The following is a 15,760-nucleotide window of genomic DNA, read 5'->3' on the forward strand; positions in this document are numbered from 1 at the left end:
CAGCCAGTGGAATGTGGTGACGTGATGGTGCTGGATATACGCTGGGCAGCTACATTACACGCGATCACTCATTGGTGGTGTCATTCTAACGTTGCCATATTATTTTATCGTGATACTAATTATACAAACATCTATTTGTATGCCACGATGCCACGATTCGGCCCACAAAGACACAGTACAATACATTCATTTGATCAGATGTTTTTGTTAGCTACGTCGATCACCTATAGTACCGACCCTTGTTATATATTCTCCGACTATGCATGTCACGATGACTAAACCAGTTAGATCTATCCATATATGGTTCTACCACATCTATCTGATATCAGCACTAGGTCGGCTCGGGCCAAATATAGGGATCGTCTTACTAGACATGTCATATTAGGGCATTTTCGAATACAATAAAATTACCTTTTAGCGAAGGCATCAGCCTTGGTGGTAACTCCGGTGGGGAGAAGAAAAAACATTGCACACGTGTAATCCGCGAGGGTGGATGTTGCAGCCCGGCCAACGGTCTGGGACTGGAGAATGCCACTGGACACGGATGGATCATTTTTCAGATTGTTTTTTTTGCGGCGACTGCAAACCTGGCTGAAAAACTCTTCCTCCAGTGCCCACCTCGGAGGAGTCAACCAACCCCCCTGTTCACTGGGGGCTGGGCGTCAGTTTCCAATAGGAAAGCATACACGTGTGTCACGTGACACGGGAATTCTGGGAAATGTAGTTGATATTTATGCTCAATACTATATACAGAGGTGCGGACCGAATTAATATATTGGTATTAATAAAAAAAGAGAACTACGGAAAATCACGTACAGGGCAGAAAAGACTAATGCAAAACTCCACGTGTTTTCCAGTAGTAATCTGTCTAAGGGTTAATGAGGACCAAATACCAATTACATGAATATAGGTTGAAAATGGGTAAAAAATAATGTCCTTTAACAATGTAAACACTGGTATTTTCTCCAAAGCATGAATCTAGCCTTATGACTAAAATCTAATCTTCAAAGAAAGGTTTTATGCAAGGAATGCCAACGATGTGATGTAACACACCGAACGCCAAGCCTCACCAACTGCAGCAAAGTCCATGAGGAAGTATGCAAGGACATCTATGATACAAAATGTAACGAAACACCATCCTCCTGTCAATAAATGGTACTGTAAGTGACTTGCTTGTTGCTTTCATCAATGTATGTTTGTTGGATTCTGTTCTGGTGGATGAAACTTCTACATAATTCAAGGGATACTAAATGAGGGCAAAACTAGAGCAAAGAAAGGGGCACTGTAAAGCTCCCTGGTTTAGGGTACAGTCACACCTACAGTAACACACCTAACTGTTCTGCCTCTGTCTTTTTGCAATGGTTTTCATTGGGAATAGAGTGTTTTGTTGCCATTGCGCAGCTTTCCCAATGAAAACCATTGCCGTAAAACCACAACAAAAAGACGTGAGAGGAATAATGGAACAGAGATGATTTTTCTGAGGATTTAAACCACACCATGAGACACGGTCGTACGATGAAGTACAACGATACAACGATATAACGATGACCCCCCATTCCAAAGCGCCAGCGCTCGCCCAGCAGTCTGCTGTCACCCAGGTGGATGAGTGCACCCAGGTGGTGAGAAGCGACCTAGGTCGCTTCTCGCCCTCAGGCGTCTTACTGGTTATATATGGTTATTGTTAACAGTCTGCAGAGCATGTTACACTAATATTTGTAATCATTGTACCTGTGAGAGTGAAGTGACAAACCAATTTGAATATTTAAATTGGTTTAAATAGTAGACAACAAGTAATTAACAGCTCTAATCAGAGTCCTGTTTCCTTAAGTTTATTACACAATTAATGGTCAGAAAGAATAGATCGAAAAGGGGGTAATGTGAGTGGAAGATTTGTGTTTTGGGGATCCAATACATCCCATAATAAAAGGCATAATGTGAAATACATGTTGTACAATCATGACTGTTGAATAATACCATATACTTCCAGGTGGTGGCAGTGTTGTCCTGCTACAATTGGCACTAACTGAACTGTGAACTTCTGCTATAAGTGAACCCATCTCCACCCATCTCCACGGAGGCAGATCAGCATCATTATAAATAAATGTGACCAAATGTGACTGAGGGACTGCCATTGGATTTTTTTTTAATTTTCGTTTTTTATCAATCATAGCTTCAAATTGAAATATTGGTTGTTCAGTTTGACCCAGCAGTTTTACAGATATGGCTTATAGAGTAATGTCTTGCAGAAAACAGCGAGTTGAGAAAAAAGGCTTGAAAGGTTCACTTCTGTGGTCTCTAACATTACACCTAGCTACATGTTTAAGCATTTAATTCATATTTACATGTCGATTTCAGCACTGACACTTATTTCAGACATGCTCTAGTACAGGGGTGCCCACACTTTTTTTACTTGAGGTCTACTTTTAAAATTGCCAGCTCAAGGTGATCTACCAACCAAAAGATAATTATCCCTTTGCTTAAAATACTCAAAATATGTACCTATATGGCGAATAAATAAATAACATTAAGGCATTAGGACTTTCAAAATCTAGGTTTCAAAATCAATTCTATTTATTTATCTTTTCAGTTTCCCCGCATTGCAAAGAAGAGACTTAATTTCTGACTTTTTCGGATTTTCTGACTTGATCTGGCCTGTTAACATTTTCATAGACCTGGTTGCTTGTTTCTCTCTCAGTCACGAAATGTGGCAACCGTCAAAGCTAGTCCTAGTTTGTTTTGGTTGTGATGCATGGATGATGGCACAGACCACACAGAGACTACCGTGGAGGCGCGGACCCCCACGCAGACTATCGCGGACCCCCACGCAGACTATCGCGGACCTCCGCGGGGGTCCGCGCCGACCTCCGTGGGGGTCCGCGTCGACCTCCGCGGGGGTCCGTGCCGACCTCCGCGGGGGTCCGCGCCTCCGCGGTAGTCTGTGTGGGGGTCCGCGGATAATGGGGGTCCCCGCGGAGGAGTCTAGTCCAAAGGGTCCTTTGGTTCCATTTGAAGCAGGCTAAGGCTACACTCGCAGTTCTCCATGGAAGTGATATGTTTTAGGCTTCTTTGCCGCGCGCATCTTGCTATATGAACAATGATGGATAGATATCCTTTTAATTTGTTTGTTTAACAACAGAACAGACCCGACGTTCTCCTTCAAAGCCACCGGCGCGCCGCCGCCTGCCCGAGGCGAGGATTGTTTTTCTTTTTTTCTTTTTTCATGGCAAGGCCAAGCGGTCTACCTGCGCAGCGCTTGCGATCGACTGGTCGACCGCGATCGACGTAATGGGCACCCCTGCTCTAGTATGTGAAGAGACTGCCTGTGCTATTAAATCATTTTGAAAAAAGAAAAAAAAGTTTTTCTGCGTGATTCACAAATTAAGACACAGATTTAGCCCTGCCCTTCTCAGAAAGCTTAATTAACTATAGCAGTGTGTCAGCAGAGATATGCATTAATTTCCTCTACATAATCATATAACCTTAAAGTCTTAAGTAGGGTGATTGATGGGCCATCCTCTATCCATGATGGTGTGTATTGATTGTGCATTGTCTTGTGAATAAATACTTTTACCAGATGGTAGGGATTATTTTTGTAAGGACAGTAATGTAGTGTTCAGGGATTAATTTTGAAATGACAGTAATGTAGTGTCAAAGTACTTAGTATCATAGTACTCAACTGTTTTTTTTTCATACAGACAAGAACTTTTTTGGCAAAATCTCTGATTACCAAATAATCACTGTGGCTTCATTTATAAAAGGCATAAAGTAGACCAAACAATACAATAATAGTGAGCAGATAATGCAGTCAATAAACACTCCCATTCTTCCTGCAGGTAATTATATAGCCTACTTATTTTTCCTTTACAACTTTACTAATGTATGATAAAAGGAAGAAATACCACAGCGGTAATACTTTATATTAAGGTCGTCTTTATAATGCATTATAGCGCATTTATAATGCATTATAATGTGCTTATAAGGCATTATAACACTCGTTATAAATGTTTAATATATGTTATATATATATATAATGTTTTTATAACCACGTTTATAACATATTATAAGTGCTGGTCATAATGCATTATTATGCTCAGTGGAACAGCACATTATAACTATTATAACTTAGGTGGTTATAAAGGCACATAGAGAGGTGCTGTAATGTCTGTGTCATAATGCATTATACCAATGTGTATTAAATGGAATAATGTCTTATAAGCATCAATAATATGCTATAGCAGGATTTTGAGACCTTTAGGTAAAGTGGCAACATTCTTTAATGGTTATTAGCAGTTATCATTTTATAATACCCTATAGCATGACTTTGTGACCTTTAAGTAAAGTGACAAAACTTTGTATAATATGCTATAGCATATTATTGATGTTTATAAGACATTATTCCATTTAATAAACACATTGGTTATAAGCACATTATAATGCATTATAAATGAGCTTATAATGCATTATAAAGGCGACCTTAATATAAAGTGTTACCAAAACAGCAGTGAGCTGTCACTAGTAATATTTCAATACAGTAATAATTAAGGATATAATATCACATTATTTGCTTTGTCTAGATTTTGTTCCAAAATCATCTTCAAATGTATTGTTTCAATAAGCAAAAAGGTGACAGTGGCAGCAAAAAGGTGACAGTGGCTGGTTAGCAGCAGTGGGGCATCAGTTTCCATTGTAATTTCAACCATAACATTCTAACGTCAACACAAATGGCTATTTTCTCTGCAACCTCTCTTGACAAACTGTCCCTGCCCCCACCACCCGTCCCAGTCAGTGTGATTCCATAGGGACATGCACAGTCATCACCAAGGCAACCTGACAAGATCCCAGCTGCATTTGAGACAATGAAAATGACAGAGCCATGTTAAAGATCCATTTGCAGGTCTGTTTTGGACATCAAACAGCACTAGCACTGTAGGGGGTATGAAGTCTTTAGAAGCAATCTAGTTAAGACTTTGGATACAAATATTGCATCTGCCCTGTTCTGTAAATAATATACAATAAATGGATTGTGGTCACAGGTTTAGTGGTCAGACAGTGGCTATTGGACATTCATAGAATGTCTCTGACCCAACCCCTAATCACAGGCATAGCTCCTGCTCCACATCACAGCAGTAAGTTCTGTAATGTATTTAAACTATGACAAAAGACAAAACAAGGATTATTGACTAAAGGTATGACTGGAGCCAGATACAAATTGTTGGTCTCAATCAGAGCCACTCTGGATTGCCAAAACATGGCAATCCTGATCTTCTCCCGGAACCTGGAAGAACATGTGGGTCATGTCAGAGAGGTGCTCCAGCGCCTTCTGGAGAACAAGCTCGGAATCTGGACACAGGTCATTCCACTACAAAGCTCCATCTGACTGGAACAATATCTTCCGCTTTCACTTAGATTACCTCAGGACTTCCCTGTATTCACATCTCCAAACAACCTGTTCATGCTTCTAATACTGTTTGCACACATGTTTACTTCTAACTTTGACACTGGTTATAGTACTGTTTTCTCCATTATTTCCATATGTAAATGAGTCGGGGTCAGGGGTGGGGTGGGAGAAGGGGAGTACCTGTATGTGTCCTGTGTATTTGTACTGTATGTTATGTTGCACCTATGTGTCTTTAGTACTGTGTACTTGCACTGCTGTAATGTCGTAGTTGTATGTATAGATGCTGCATCTCAAGGGGCCATCCTCTCAATACAATTCTGACAATTCTGACAAATTCTCTACATTAAAGCATAGAAATGCGAGTTCCATGTTCAGTCCACTAGATTCCTCGGGTTCATCATTGAGAGCGGCCAGGTAAAGGCAGACCCCGAAAAGGTGCGGGCAGTGGTGGACTGGCCTCAACCAACCTCTGTTAAACGTATCCAAGGCTTGGCATATCCTTGGGATATGCTGTTCGCCGCCGAACTCCAGCCTCTGTGTACCAGCTAGGTCAGTGTGTGTGGCTTTCCTCCAGGGACCTCCCTCTGAAGGTGGATTCCAAGAAGCTTTCCCCCCGGTATGTTGGCCCATATGAAATTGCTTCCATCATCAATCCAACTGTGGTTAAGCTTAAGTTGCCCTCTCGCTGGAGGATCCACCCCACCTTTCACGTCTCCCAGTTGAAGCCTGTCTCGACCAGCCCGCTGTGTCCTTCTGATACCCCCCCACTCCCCATGTCGTTGATGACCACCCAGCTTACACGGTCCGGCAGCTGCTGGATGTGCGCCGTCGAGGGAGAGGGTTGCAATACCTGGTGGACTGGGAGGGGTATGGTCCTGAGGAGCGTTGCTGGGTGCCGTGCCTCTTCATCAAGGCCCCTTCCCTTATCTCGGATTTTCGCGGCGTCACCCGGGCAAGCCTGGTGGATCACCTGGAGGCGGTCCTTGAGGGGGGGGCACTGTCACAGTCTCTGGCTGTGTCCTTGTGTTGTCTATGTGGTTGTGTCTGTCATTGTGAGTGGGCGTGTGTGTGGGCACTGGGCTTAGACATGGCTCCAGCTTGGCACACCTGTTACCTGTTCCCTCATCTACCCGGCATCAGCTCGTCACCTCCAAGTCTATAAAGCCTTGCTCTTCTCACCGCGCGATGCCAGATGAACGTTTCTCAACCTCTCGTGTGGCAACGCTTCTTGCCAGCTACTGAATTCAGTTCTAGTTTTTGTCCTAGTGCCTCAGTTAATAATTTGTGTTTGTACACTTCTACTTTTCTCCTGTTCTATGTTCTGTTCTCCTGTGACTATACTCCTCTGCCTTGTTTGCCAGCCTGTCTGCCACCAGCCTCAGCCTGCTCCACTCGACCACTCCAAACATAACAGATCTACAAAGACTTTGACGCTGTGTTGTTTCTGCATTTGGGTCCACCAGTTGAACTAATTGTGACAAAACATTCATTCAGTGATCACTGATCACCAGCTTCAGGGTCAAATCCAACATTCAATGCTCACATTCATACCCCTAACAGTTAACTATATCTGACCTGTTTCATGCTGATCTGTTATCCCTGCTGGCTCAGTGACACATCAGCTCCACTAATCCTACCCTCCCCAATGCGTGTACGCATGCGCACGCACGCACACGCGCACATGCACGCACACACACACACACACACACACACACAGTTATACAGATATATATATACACAAAAGCTGATAACACAGGGTAAAACTAATGGACTGTACTATACACTTGGAAGCTGCATTCTTAAGAGGTAATGATGTGGACCTCTACATTTGAGTACCCAGAAGAATAGCAGGGGAATAAAAAAAGACGTCTTACATGACACTTCTGTGTGACAAAGAATTCATATCTTTGCCATGACAGGTTGAAACAATAATGCTGTGAACCGGACTATGCTAGATGAACAATCAGTCAGTGTCATGGAACGGTTTACTGCTCACAGTGAGTTTGCATCACAAACTGAACCAAAATGAGCCAGCAAGAGGCAAAGTAGTAGGGACACTTTATTTGTTACATAACTGCAGCTGCAGCATTGTGAGTGATTTCATGAGTGCGAGTCAGCGTTATGAATTGATGCACTTACAGCTCCATTCAGGACACACCTACCGATCAACAGCTTGTAGTGCATTCCCTGTGGACTCAAACACAATATCAGGCACAATAGCCTTTAAAAGCCATTGCTATTGCTATAATTAAGCCTCCTGAAATCATGACAATGATTGCTTGCCTTTCTATGCCGTCTCAGTTTAGAAAATGAGCTTTGCTAAAGAGCTATCTTGAAATATTTAACTGAAAATACTGAAGATCCACCTTCCAGCTAACAGGCTGCAGCCGTGCAGCTTAAACTTAAAATGAATGTATGAGGCACACTACAATAACAAGGGAATTACAATTAATTACTGCATGTAACCAATATTAGCAGCAATGCATGCTGTCATTTTATCATGAGGATTGAGGAACGGTCCTCAAATCACACTGTCGTGTGGTATTTGAGTCTGGAGATGCTGTGTATGGATCTTGTTTCTTGGGGGGCGGGTTCAAACATTTTCTCTTTGACGCAATTGGTCAGAGCTACTGTCAGTCAAAGGTCTCAAGCATTGAACGGCACTGTACCAAAGCCCGCCCATATTGCATACCGTGTCCCGATTGGCCACACCAGTTCTCTGGTGTAGGAAATGGGCGTACAATTGAGCCTCTCCAGGCCGTAATCCGCCGGCAGGCAATTTTTTTTTGCCAGGCTAACTCCGTGGTGGGAAATAATACAAACAAGAGAATGGCAACACGCGACAGTAACTTGTAACTTTCATTTTTGTAGAAGAGACAAACTAATATTGTTTGTGCCGTTTGCTTTGATTGAATAAAGTGTTAGTGTTGATTATCGTGTATTAATCTAATTATAGTAAACTATAATACTATTGTACTAAAAAAGATAAAGATCAAGGTATTAATCTAATTATAGTAAACTAATACTGTTATACTAAAAAAGATAAAGATCAAGGGAAAAGAGACCTTTTTTACAGTACAAATTTGTTTCAAGTATACAAATAAACAGGCCAACGGTATAAACAATATTAGTTTGCCTCTTCTACAAAAATAAAAGTTACTGTCATGCCTGCCAAGCTGTCATTCTCTTGTATTATATCGTACTTTTATTATTTATTTATTTCCCACCACAGAGTAACCTCGCGGCAGACTATCCAGCATGTATCTTCCACCTCGGAGGAAACTCTGGTGCGGCCGGCAGTGTCGGAAGGCCAATCAAAGGCAAGTGGGGCGTTACCATGTCTATGCTCGGACGTAGAATAGATATACGCCTTGCAGCCTGCTTAGCAGTGTGATCACCATGACACAGTGACTCAGCAATATAGAGGAGCTGTACTGTCATCATGAGAGTCATTGCTACAGAACAGCTTGCAGGGTACAATTCAGTTAAGAGTTTTTATGCAATTAACAAAGATACCAATGGTTGTGAACAAATTAGAATAAATACAAAATTACAAATATACTGAATCAATGAAATAATCTAAATAAATGTGAGTATTTTATTAACTACATGCAACATCTATAATGTTCTCAATAACAAAATCACTGGCTATGTTGCTGTCAGACATAATCACTGTTAAACGCCAATGTAATTTATTTATGGTAATTGTTTCTAGGTTTGTTTGTGCTTTTGTCTCAGGACCAAAAGTGCGGGGAGGTCACTTAGCAAAGGGTAAAGACCCATGAAAACAGGACCTCTGTTGCCAAAGGAAGGTGATTATCTAGCCAGATGGAATCACCCCATGACCACAAGAGGATGAAAAGTAGAGCAAAGAATCCTGTGGTCTGGCCACAGCTTATTAGGAAATTATGTTGACCACTAAAGTCGTCTAGCTGAAGAAGCAAAGACAATTATTAGCAAATATGTTTTGACAGGCAGATTCTTGGCAGCATCAGTTACATTTTGAGCTTTGGAGCTACTGTGTGAATGTGGTGGACTACTGAGTGCACAGGGTCGATAAAATGAGACAAAACCAAAATGATTCAACCAATAGAGGGTATGCGCATGCTTAAAGTGAATGGCACATCGAGTGGCAAATCGAGTGGCAAAGGAACATGCAAAGTGAGTTTAACATTGTTTAATGCAATCAGATAGGACTTTTCTGTTTGGATGTAGGGGCTGTCAAGGCCAGAAAGTCGTGTTTTGCCACTCAGTAGGCATTCCTGCATAACTTCCTGGTTTGATGATGATGTCATGCGCATACTCTCTATATGAAGAAAGAACATCTTCATATGGGGCAATGCAGCTACATTTACAAGTATGCATCACTAGAAAAGCAGTTTGCATTAGGAAATATATTGGAAAAGACCGATTGCAAGGTGAAAGCACTAAACAGTGCCTCTACACAGAAGTGTTGTGTACTACAGTATCTAGGAACTCAATCTGAGCCATGTCCAGACTCATGGGATCTTATCATCTTGCCACCATATGTACAGTATGATGATAGTGACAGACCAACCACTGCACCTATGCTCACACTACACATACAGTCCTGACATCACTACTGCACCGCTCTGCCGCAGAGGCTGTTCCTTAGCAACCAGCCTGGAAACCATGTCACCATAGAAACCGTCAGAGGGAGGGAGGGGAAAAAAGAGAGTGAACTCACTATTTTTGAGGGGCGCTAGCCCCTCCTATATTCAGCTATTAGTGTAGATATTCGTCTTACACAAACATTAAATTCCCATTGTTAAGGAATGGAGCATTTACGTCATATGTGTCTGAGCAAATCGGCTTATTTTTGTACTACACAATTTTACGTCTTAACTATACCGATATGGAGGAGAGGTGAGAGTGTAAAAGGGTTTAATATCTCTAGAGAACTTATGTAATTCATTTTCTAATTCTTATTTCTGAATGAATAAATGAATGAAACATCAGTCAAGTGGCTATTATGAAAAAATATAATTCCAATATAGAAAAGATAAAACAGAGTAAAGCAGCAAGAAGAAACCTGACTGGATGGTATCCGGAGAACTCGCCAGTTTACCAACTCGCTGCGATTTAGTGCATTTTAGTTTTACTTCACCTTCATTTAAATTGCATTGAATTGAGAGAGAGAGAGGATAGTTGTTTAGAGTTAACACTAGAGAAAGTAGGAATGCTAAAAGTTTAAACACCAAAGTACCAAAACAATGTAATTAATTAGTAAACAATTCCTGAAAGGTAGGCCTACTTATCATTGGTATTCACATACTCACCTTTTTATCATCATCTAGCTGACCATTTAATTGCACAAAATAATTTGATCACTTTGGAAATGAACTATAACATCTGTGAGTTTGACATACTATAGCCTACTGAGGAAGACAGCATGTTAGCATAACGATGAAGACATTAATGAAGAATTTTCTTCATCAATGTGGTGACTTGGTAAACTGGCGAGTTCTACGGTATTCGACTAGATATCCTGTTTGTCAGATCAAATTACTTGACTTAGCCTGGAACTACTGTAGGCTAAAGCCACTAATGTGTGCAACTGTAGGAGTGAATAGCCATGTAATACTCTGCTACTGTTTGCTATGACATTGAAACCCATTTCTCCTTGCAAATGTAGCATTGCGCGGAAGCGGGGATTGTCATTGAACCCGGGGCTCCAACTCGCCAAACCAACGCGCAACCTACCGTGCCAATAGAGCTGAGCCCGATTGGCAGGGCTGTTGCGGGCTGGGTCTTGGCTGGGGGCTACAATCACCCCCCAGTCTTTGAAGCGTGTCCTCCCGCTTCTCACTTCACACCGCGGACCACTGCACACAATGTCCCTCACGCAAGGATATCACGCTCGACGTCCTGCCGACTACGCCAGATTGTAGCATTGCGCGGAAGTGAGGATTGAACCCGGGGCTGCCACTCGCCAGACCAACGCGCAACCTACCGTGCCAATAGGGCTGAGCCCGATTGGCAGGGCTGTTGCGGGCTGGGTCTTGGCTGGGGGCTACACAAACATTCCCAATTGACGATATTCAGACCGCAGCCGGCATCTTACCAGCAAGGTGCTAACTAGGTGCAACTTCCCATTGAAAGCCCATTCATCCAAACAGAAAGGTCCTATTTAATTGTATTAAACAACGTCAAACTCACCAACATTGGAGCTGTACAGAAAGCTTTAATTATCCTCTTTCAATCTGTAAAGTTTTTGTTTCATAAAAAAATCACTGTAGACATGTTATGAGCTACTTCGTGTAAAGAAATTCTATACAGTGTCAGAGTTTGGGAGTGCTCGTCTTATATCACTCAACAGCCCTGTGTAGTGCGTACCACCTGTTTTGAATTTGCACATAATGCAGGAGGTTGCTTTACTAAAAACGAGTGCTTCCAAACTCCAATACTTAGAAAAAGAATCACCTGCAAGGAATTTCTACGGTGGATTTTTATGAAACAAAAAATTACAGATTGAAAGATGATAATTCAAGCTTTCCGTACAGCTGCAATGTTGGTAAGGTTGACGTTGTTTAATACAATTAGATAGGACTTTTCTGTTTGGATGAATGGGCTGTCTATGGGAAGTTGCACCTAGTTAGCAACTTGCTGGCAAGATGGCCGCGGTCTGAATATCGTCAATTGCATTCCAGCCTATTCAGACACTGCAAGTCTCACTGGACGAAGATATCCTCACAGACACAAAGGGAAAAAGGAACACGTCCCTTCATTTCAAAGACAGTTCAGTGGCCAAATTCTATTTTTGTCTAAAAAACAGTATACAGTTTACTGTATAAAGCCCCACAAAGTTATACTTTGTCACATGACTGTCACTCAATGAAAATAACTGATTTTAAATGAGGCTTTAAAATGCTGGATGTTAATAGTGCAACGAAGTACTTCTGTGCTGTGCTTCCTCAGTCAAATTATCACCAGTGCAAAATTGCGTCCTCTAAAAGTTATGTTTCCTTTGGCTATTATTAATAAATAAATAAAAAACACCTGTGTGAAGTGAGGGGCGCTCTTATCATCATATGTCATCATACATCATCATTCTGGCCAATCACAATTTGCGTCCACACGTTTGTCTTCAATGTTTGTGTTTACACAAACCCTCAAAGCCGATTCTAAAAACGCCTCTAAATCCTGACCTAAGTTTTCTGAAAAACTTCAAATATTTATATAGCAGCATCAAAAAATTTACATTTTTGAATACTGTACATACTGTACAGAACCCCAAAATGGGTTTCCGGCCTGAGGGGGTAAAACACCAAAAGGGGTTCCCGCCCAGAATGGGTTTGCTGGACATAGGAGGGGCTAGCGCCCCTCAAAAATGTATAATAATAATGAATAATATGCTTTATAGGTTTTATTACAGAAGCTAAATTATAGCTGAGCAGGGGAAGGACTAACAGAATGATGGGGTTCCTTTGAGGAAAAGGACAGAACTTTCTGCCTGCTGTGCAACTGCCTCACCTTAAAAAAAACCCCAAAAGCAGCAGATTTCCCAAACAAAAATAACAAACTGTAAGGGATATGTTAAGTATTTAACATATAAAACATAACATCTAGGTATTTATTTTACTCCTTTTGCATATTTCCATGTCTTCAATAAGGTGAACCCGCTGAGCAACTGGAATGATGCATGTTTATAACCTTCTTACGGACAGTATGTTTAGGGTAACATACCCACTTTTTAGGGAGCATGGAACATGTTGTATAGTACACCAATTTGTGCAGACTCTTTTTGTTCTTGAAAGTAGTATTCAGAAGATAATAGAAGGTTATAGGGCTTTTACAGAAGTGTTCTCAACTAATGGGACAGCTGTGGAGAGGTTCAAAATGCAATACCAAATAACCATTTAAATAGTACTTACCATCTTGCCGTCCACAGTGTACAGCCTTTTGACCACTCCAGAGTCCAGTTTTATGGCTTCTGTGATGTCCATCAGGACTTGCTCAAATGAGTGGGCCGTCTTCTTGTTGAGCAGGATCCGCACAGCCTTGCGGGGTTTAACCCCACTGCGGATAATGGTCACCAGCTTGGGCTTAATGAAGTCCTTGCTCTCCTTTATTTCAAGGGATCCAGCCTTGGCACTGCCAAGGGAAGAAGGGGAACGGCAGGTTACTGCTGTCCGGGCTCCGACAGCCCAGTTGGGATTTACATTCTTTGTGTAGTCAAGTTTCTTGTAGGGCTCTATGGATCCACAAACATAACTTTCACCTGCAGATAATAGGAAAACATTATCAGGTTTCACAAAAGTACCGACTAGTAGATCATGCCATTCAAGATCGCACAGATGGAACGGTAGAATATACTGTACAACTTGTACAGTACAGGTTTCTGTACCCTGGCCTGTACACAGACCAACAAAGGCCACACTGCTTTCTGTTTTAACTATTTGATCATATAGAAAGCAGGAAGGAACAGCACATGTTTTGTGAAATGACTGACTTTTTAATAATATAATAATTAACAAAATCCAAGGAAAGCCCCTTCAGGAGCACATGTTCACCTTCCACCAGCTGATCCATACTGGTAATCTTAGTTGTCCCATCCACAGAGTAAATGGTCCGCACTCCCTGGGGCAAGTTGACATTGTCAGACAGAGCTCTGGTGAGGTCAGCCAGGAGGGCATCTATGGATCGGAACCTGTCCTGAGAAATAGCATATACAATCCCTTTGAAGTAGCGGTCTCCGTTGCGGTAGAAACGAACCTTCTTGGCCTTTTTCTCCATGCTCAGAGTTTGAAGTGTTTTGGTTCTGTACAGGCTACAATGAGCACTGTGAGTGGGACTCGGCAGTCCATTGCCTCTAGAGCCCCTTCGGGTGTATCTCTGAGCTTTGTCTCGCTCATCAAAGTGCTCCAGTTCCATTACTGCTGAGTGATGTAACACCTAGAGAATAAAGCAGAGTCACTAGTACATTTGGAATAAACGCTAGCACAGTAGTACCGGCGCTCAGAGTACATTCAAACTGTCTTGTGTCAGTCTCTAGAAGATGCTGACACATCTCATATAGGCACTGATGATGGTGCAGGCTTTGATGCTGCTACTGGTTCTGTACTTGCACACATGCGTGTCACACCCATTTCATGCTCCCCACATGCTCCCCACTTCACTTCATTCCATCCTTATATAGGCCCAGTACAAATCACACATGTGATTACAACCATATAACCAGAACCAATTGAATATCAGACAACATTTGAAATGAATAACAATTACAGCAACAACAATGACAAAATCAAATGGGACTAACAAAATATCGCATGAAAAATTGCATGCAGCAACAGCAGCATCTTGTTCACTGCATTCTTACCTTCTAGAGAAAGCAGATGCAATTCAAACGTCCAGCGTGTCAGTTTTTCATTCATATATTTGATGCCTGCATGCGTCCCTTTGTTGTCCCCTGATAGTGCGCCTGCCCGTGTCTGCGGTGCGTGTCTGCGTTGCGTGTGAAACAGAGAGGAGGCAGGGCTGAGCTGGTGTCCCCCCCACCCCTTGCAGTGATTTACATTGGACGGTTCGTTTTTTTGCTGGGTTGGGTGGCAAGTTGCAACCCTCTCTCGAGCACGTTTCTACCTCGCGCGCGCGGCGCGCGCCCACCGTATCATCGGTGCGTGCGCGCAATCAATGCGCGGTCATGCTCGCCAGATCCACGTCTTTTGAAATAGTCGCAACATACATGCATTATATTTTATGTTGACAAGCTTTGTACACGATGATCAAAATAAAAAATAACAAAAACTATAAATATAAAAACTATAAATTCGTTCATTAGCTGCCACAAATTGTAGGCTAATAGCCTACAATGATTTATTATTCCATTTAACATTGCTGTTTGAGCAGTTAACTGTGGTGCTGAGAGAGAGAGACAGAAACTAAAGGGAATACTTAAATCAAACTGTTGATGAAAGAACTATCCTACCTGCGGATACGGAAGTGCAGATGGGCTGGCTAGCTCTTTTGCATAAAAAACAAGTTACAACAGGTGAATTAGATCTTCAATTAGACTTGCTTGGATGGGTTCAGAATAGTGCATTTGCTCACTCGGACGAAATGATTAGAACACCACGTAATGCGGGTAACTTGCACGTGTTTTATTATTCCTTCATTGAAGAATTGGATATTCCTGCACACACACACACACACACACACACTTGCTTAAACAACAATGATGTAGGCGCAAGCACGTGCTGCTAGCCTATACTAAATTAGCAATGAATTTGGCTGTCGTAGCTTTTGAAAAGCTGCCTAGATTAGTTACATTAATTAGAAAAGGTCCTACTCGAAATATTTTGCCACAGCCCACAGCACAGACCTTGTTTGTGTATCAGACAG

The 15,760-nt window shown here is 42.0% G+C and overlaps 1 protein-coding gene across 2 annotated transcripts in view; it reads right to left on the bottom strand.

Moving 5' to 3' along the window:
* Window positions 1-15,413, bottom strand: part of dclk1b (doublecortin-like kinase 1b) — a 32,773-nt gene extending 17,360 nt beyond the window's left edge. Inside the window, exons 1-3 of one of the 2 annotated variants that reach the window (XM_079514028.1) lie at window positions 15,348-15,413; window positions 13,933-14,314; window positions 13,294-13,640 (exon numbers count right to left, since the gene is read on the bottom strand). In XM_079514028.1, coding sequence (XP_079370154.1) covers window positions 13,294-13,640; window positions 13,933-14,293 — 708 coding nt within the window. In that variant the 5' untranslated portion in view covers window positions 14,294-14,314; window positions 15,348-15,413. Of the gene's footprint in view, window positions 1-13,293; window positions 13,641-13,932; window positions 14,315-14,738; window positions 14,878-15,347 lie in introns of those variants that run through there. The other variant, XM_079514027.1, reaches the window with a different exon arrangement.
* Window positions 15,414-15,760: the final 347 nt, after the last annotated feature.

This window comes from Electrona antarctica (assembly GCF_951216825.1).
Source record: "Electrona antarctica genome assembly, chromosome: 11".
Classification (NCBI taxonomy): domain Eukaryota; kingdom Metazoa; phylum Chordata; class Actinopteri; order Myctophiformes; family Myctophidae; genus Electrona; species Electrona antarctica.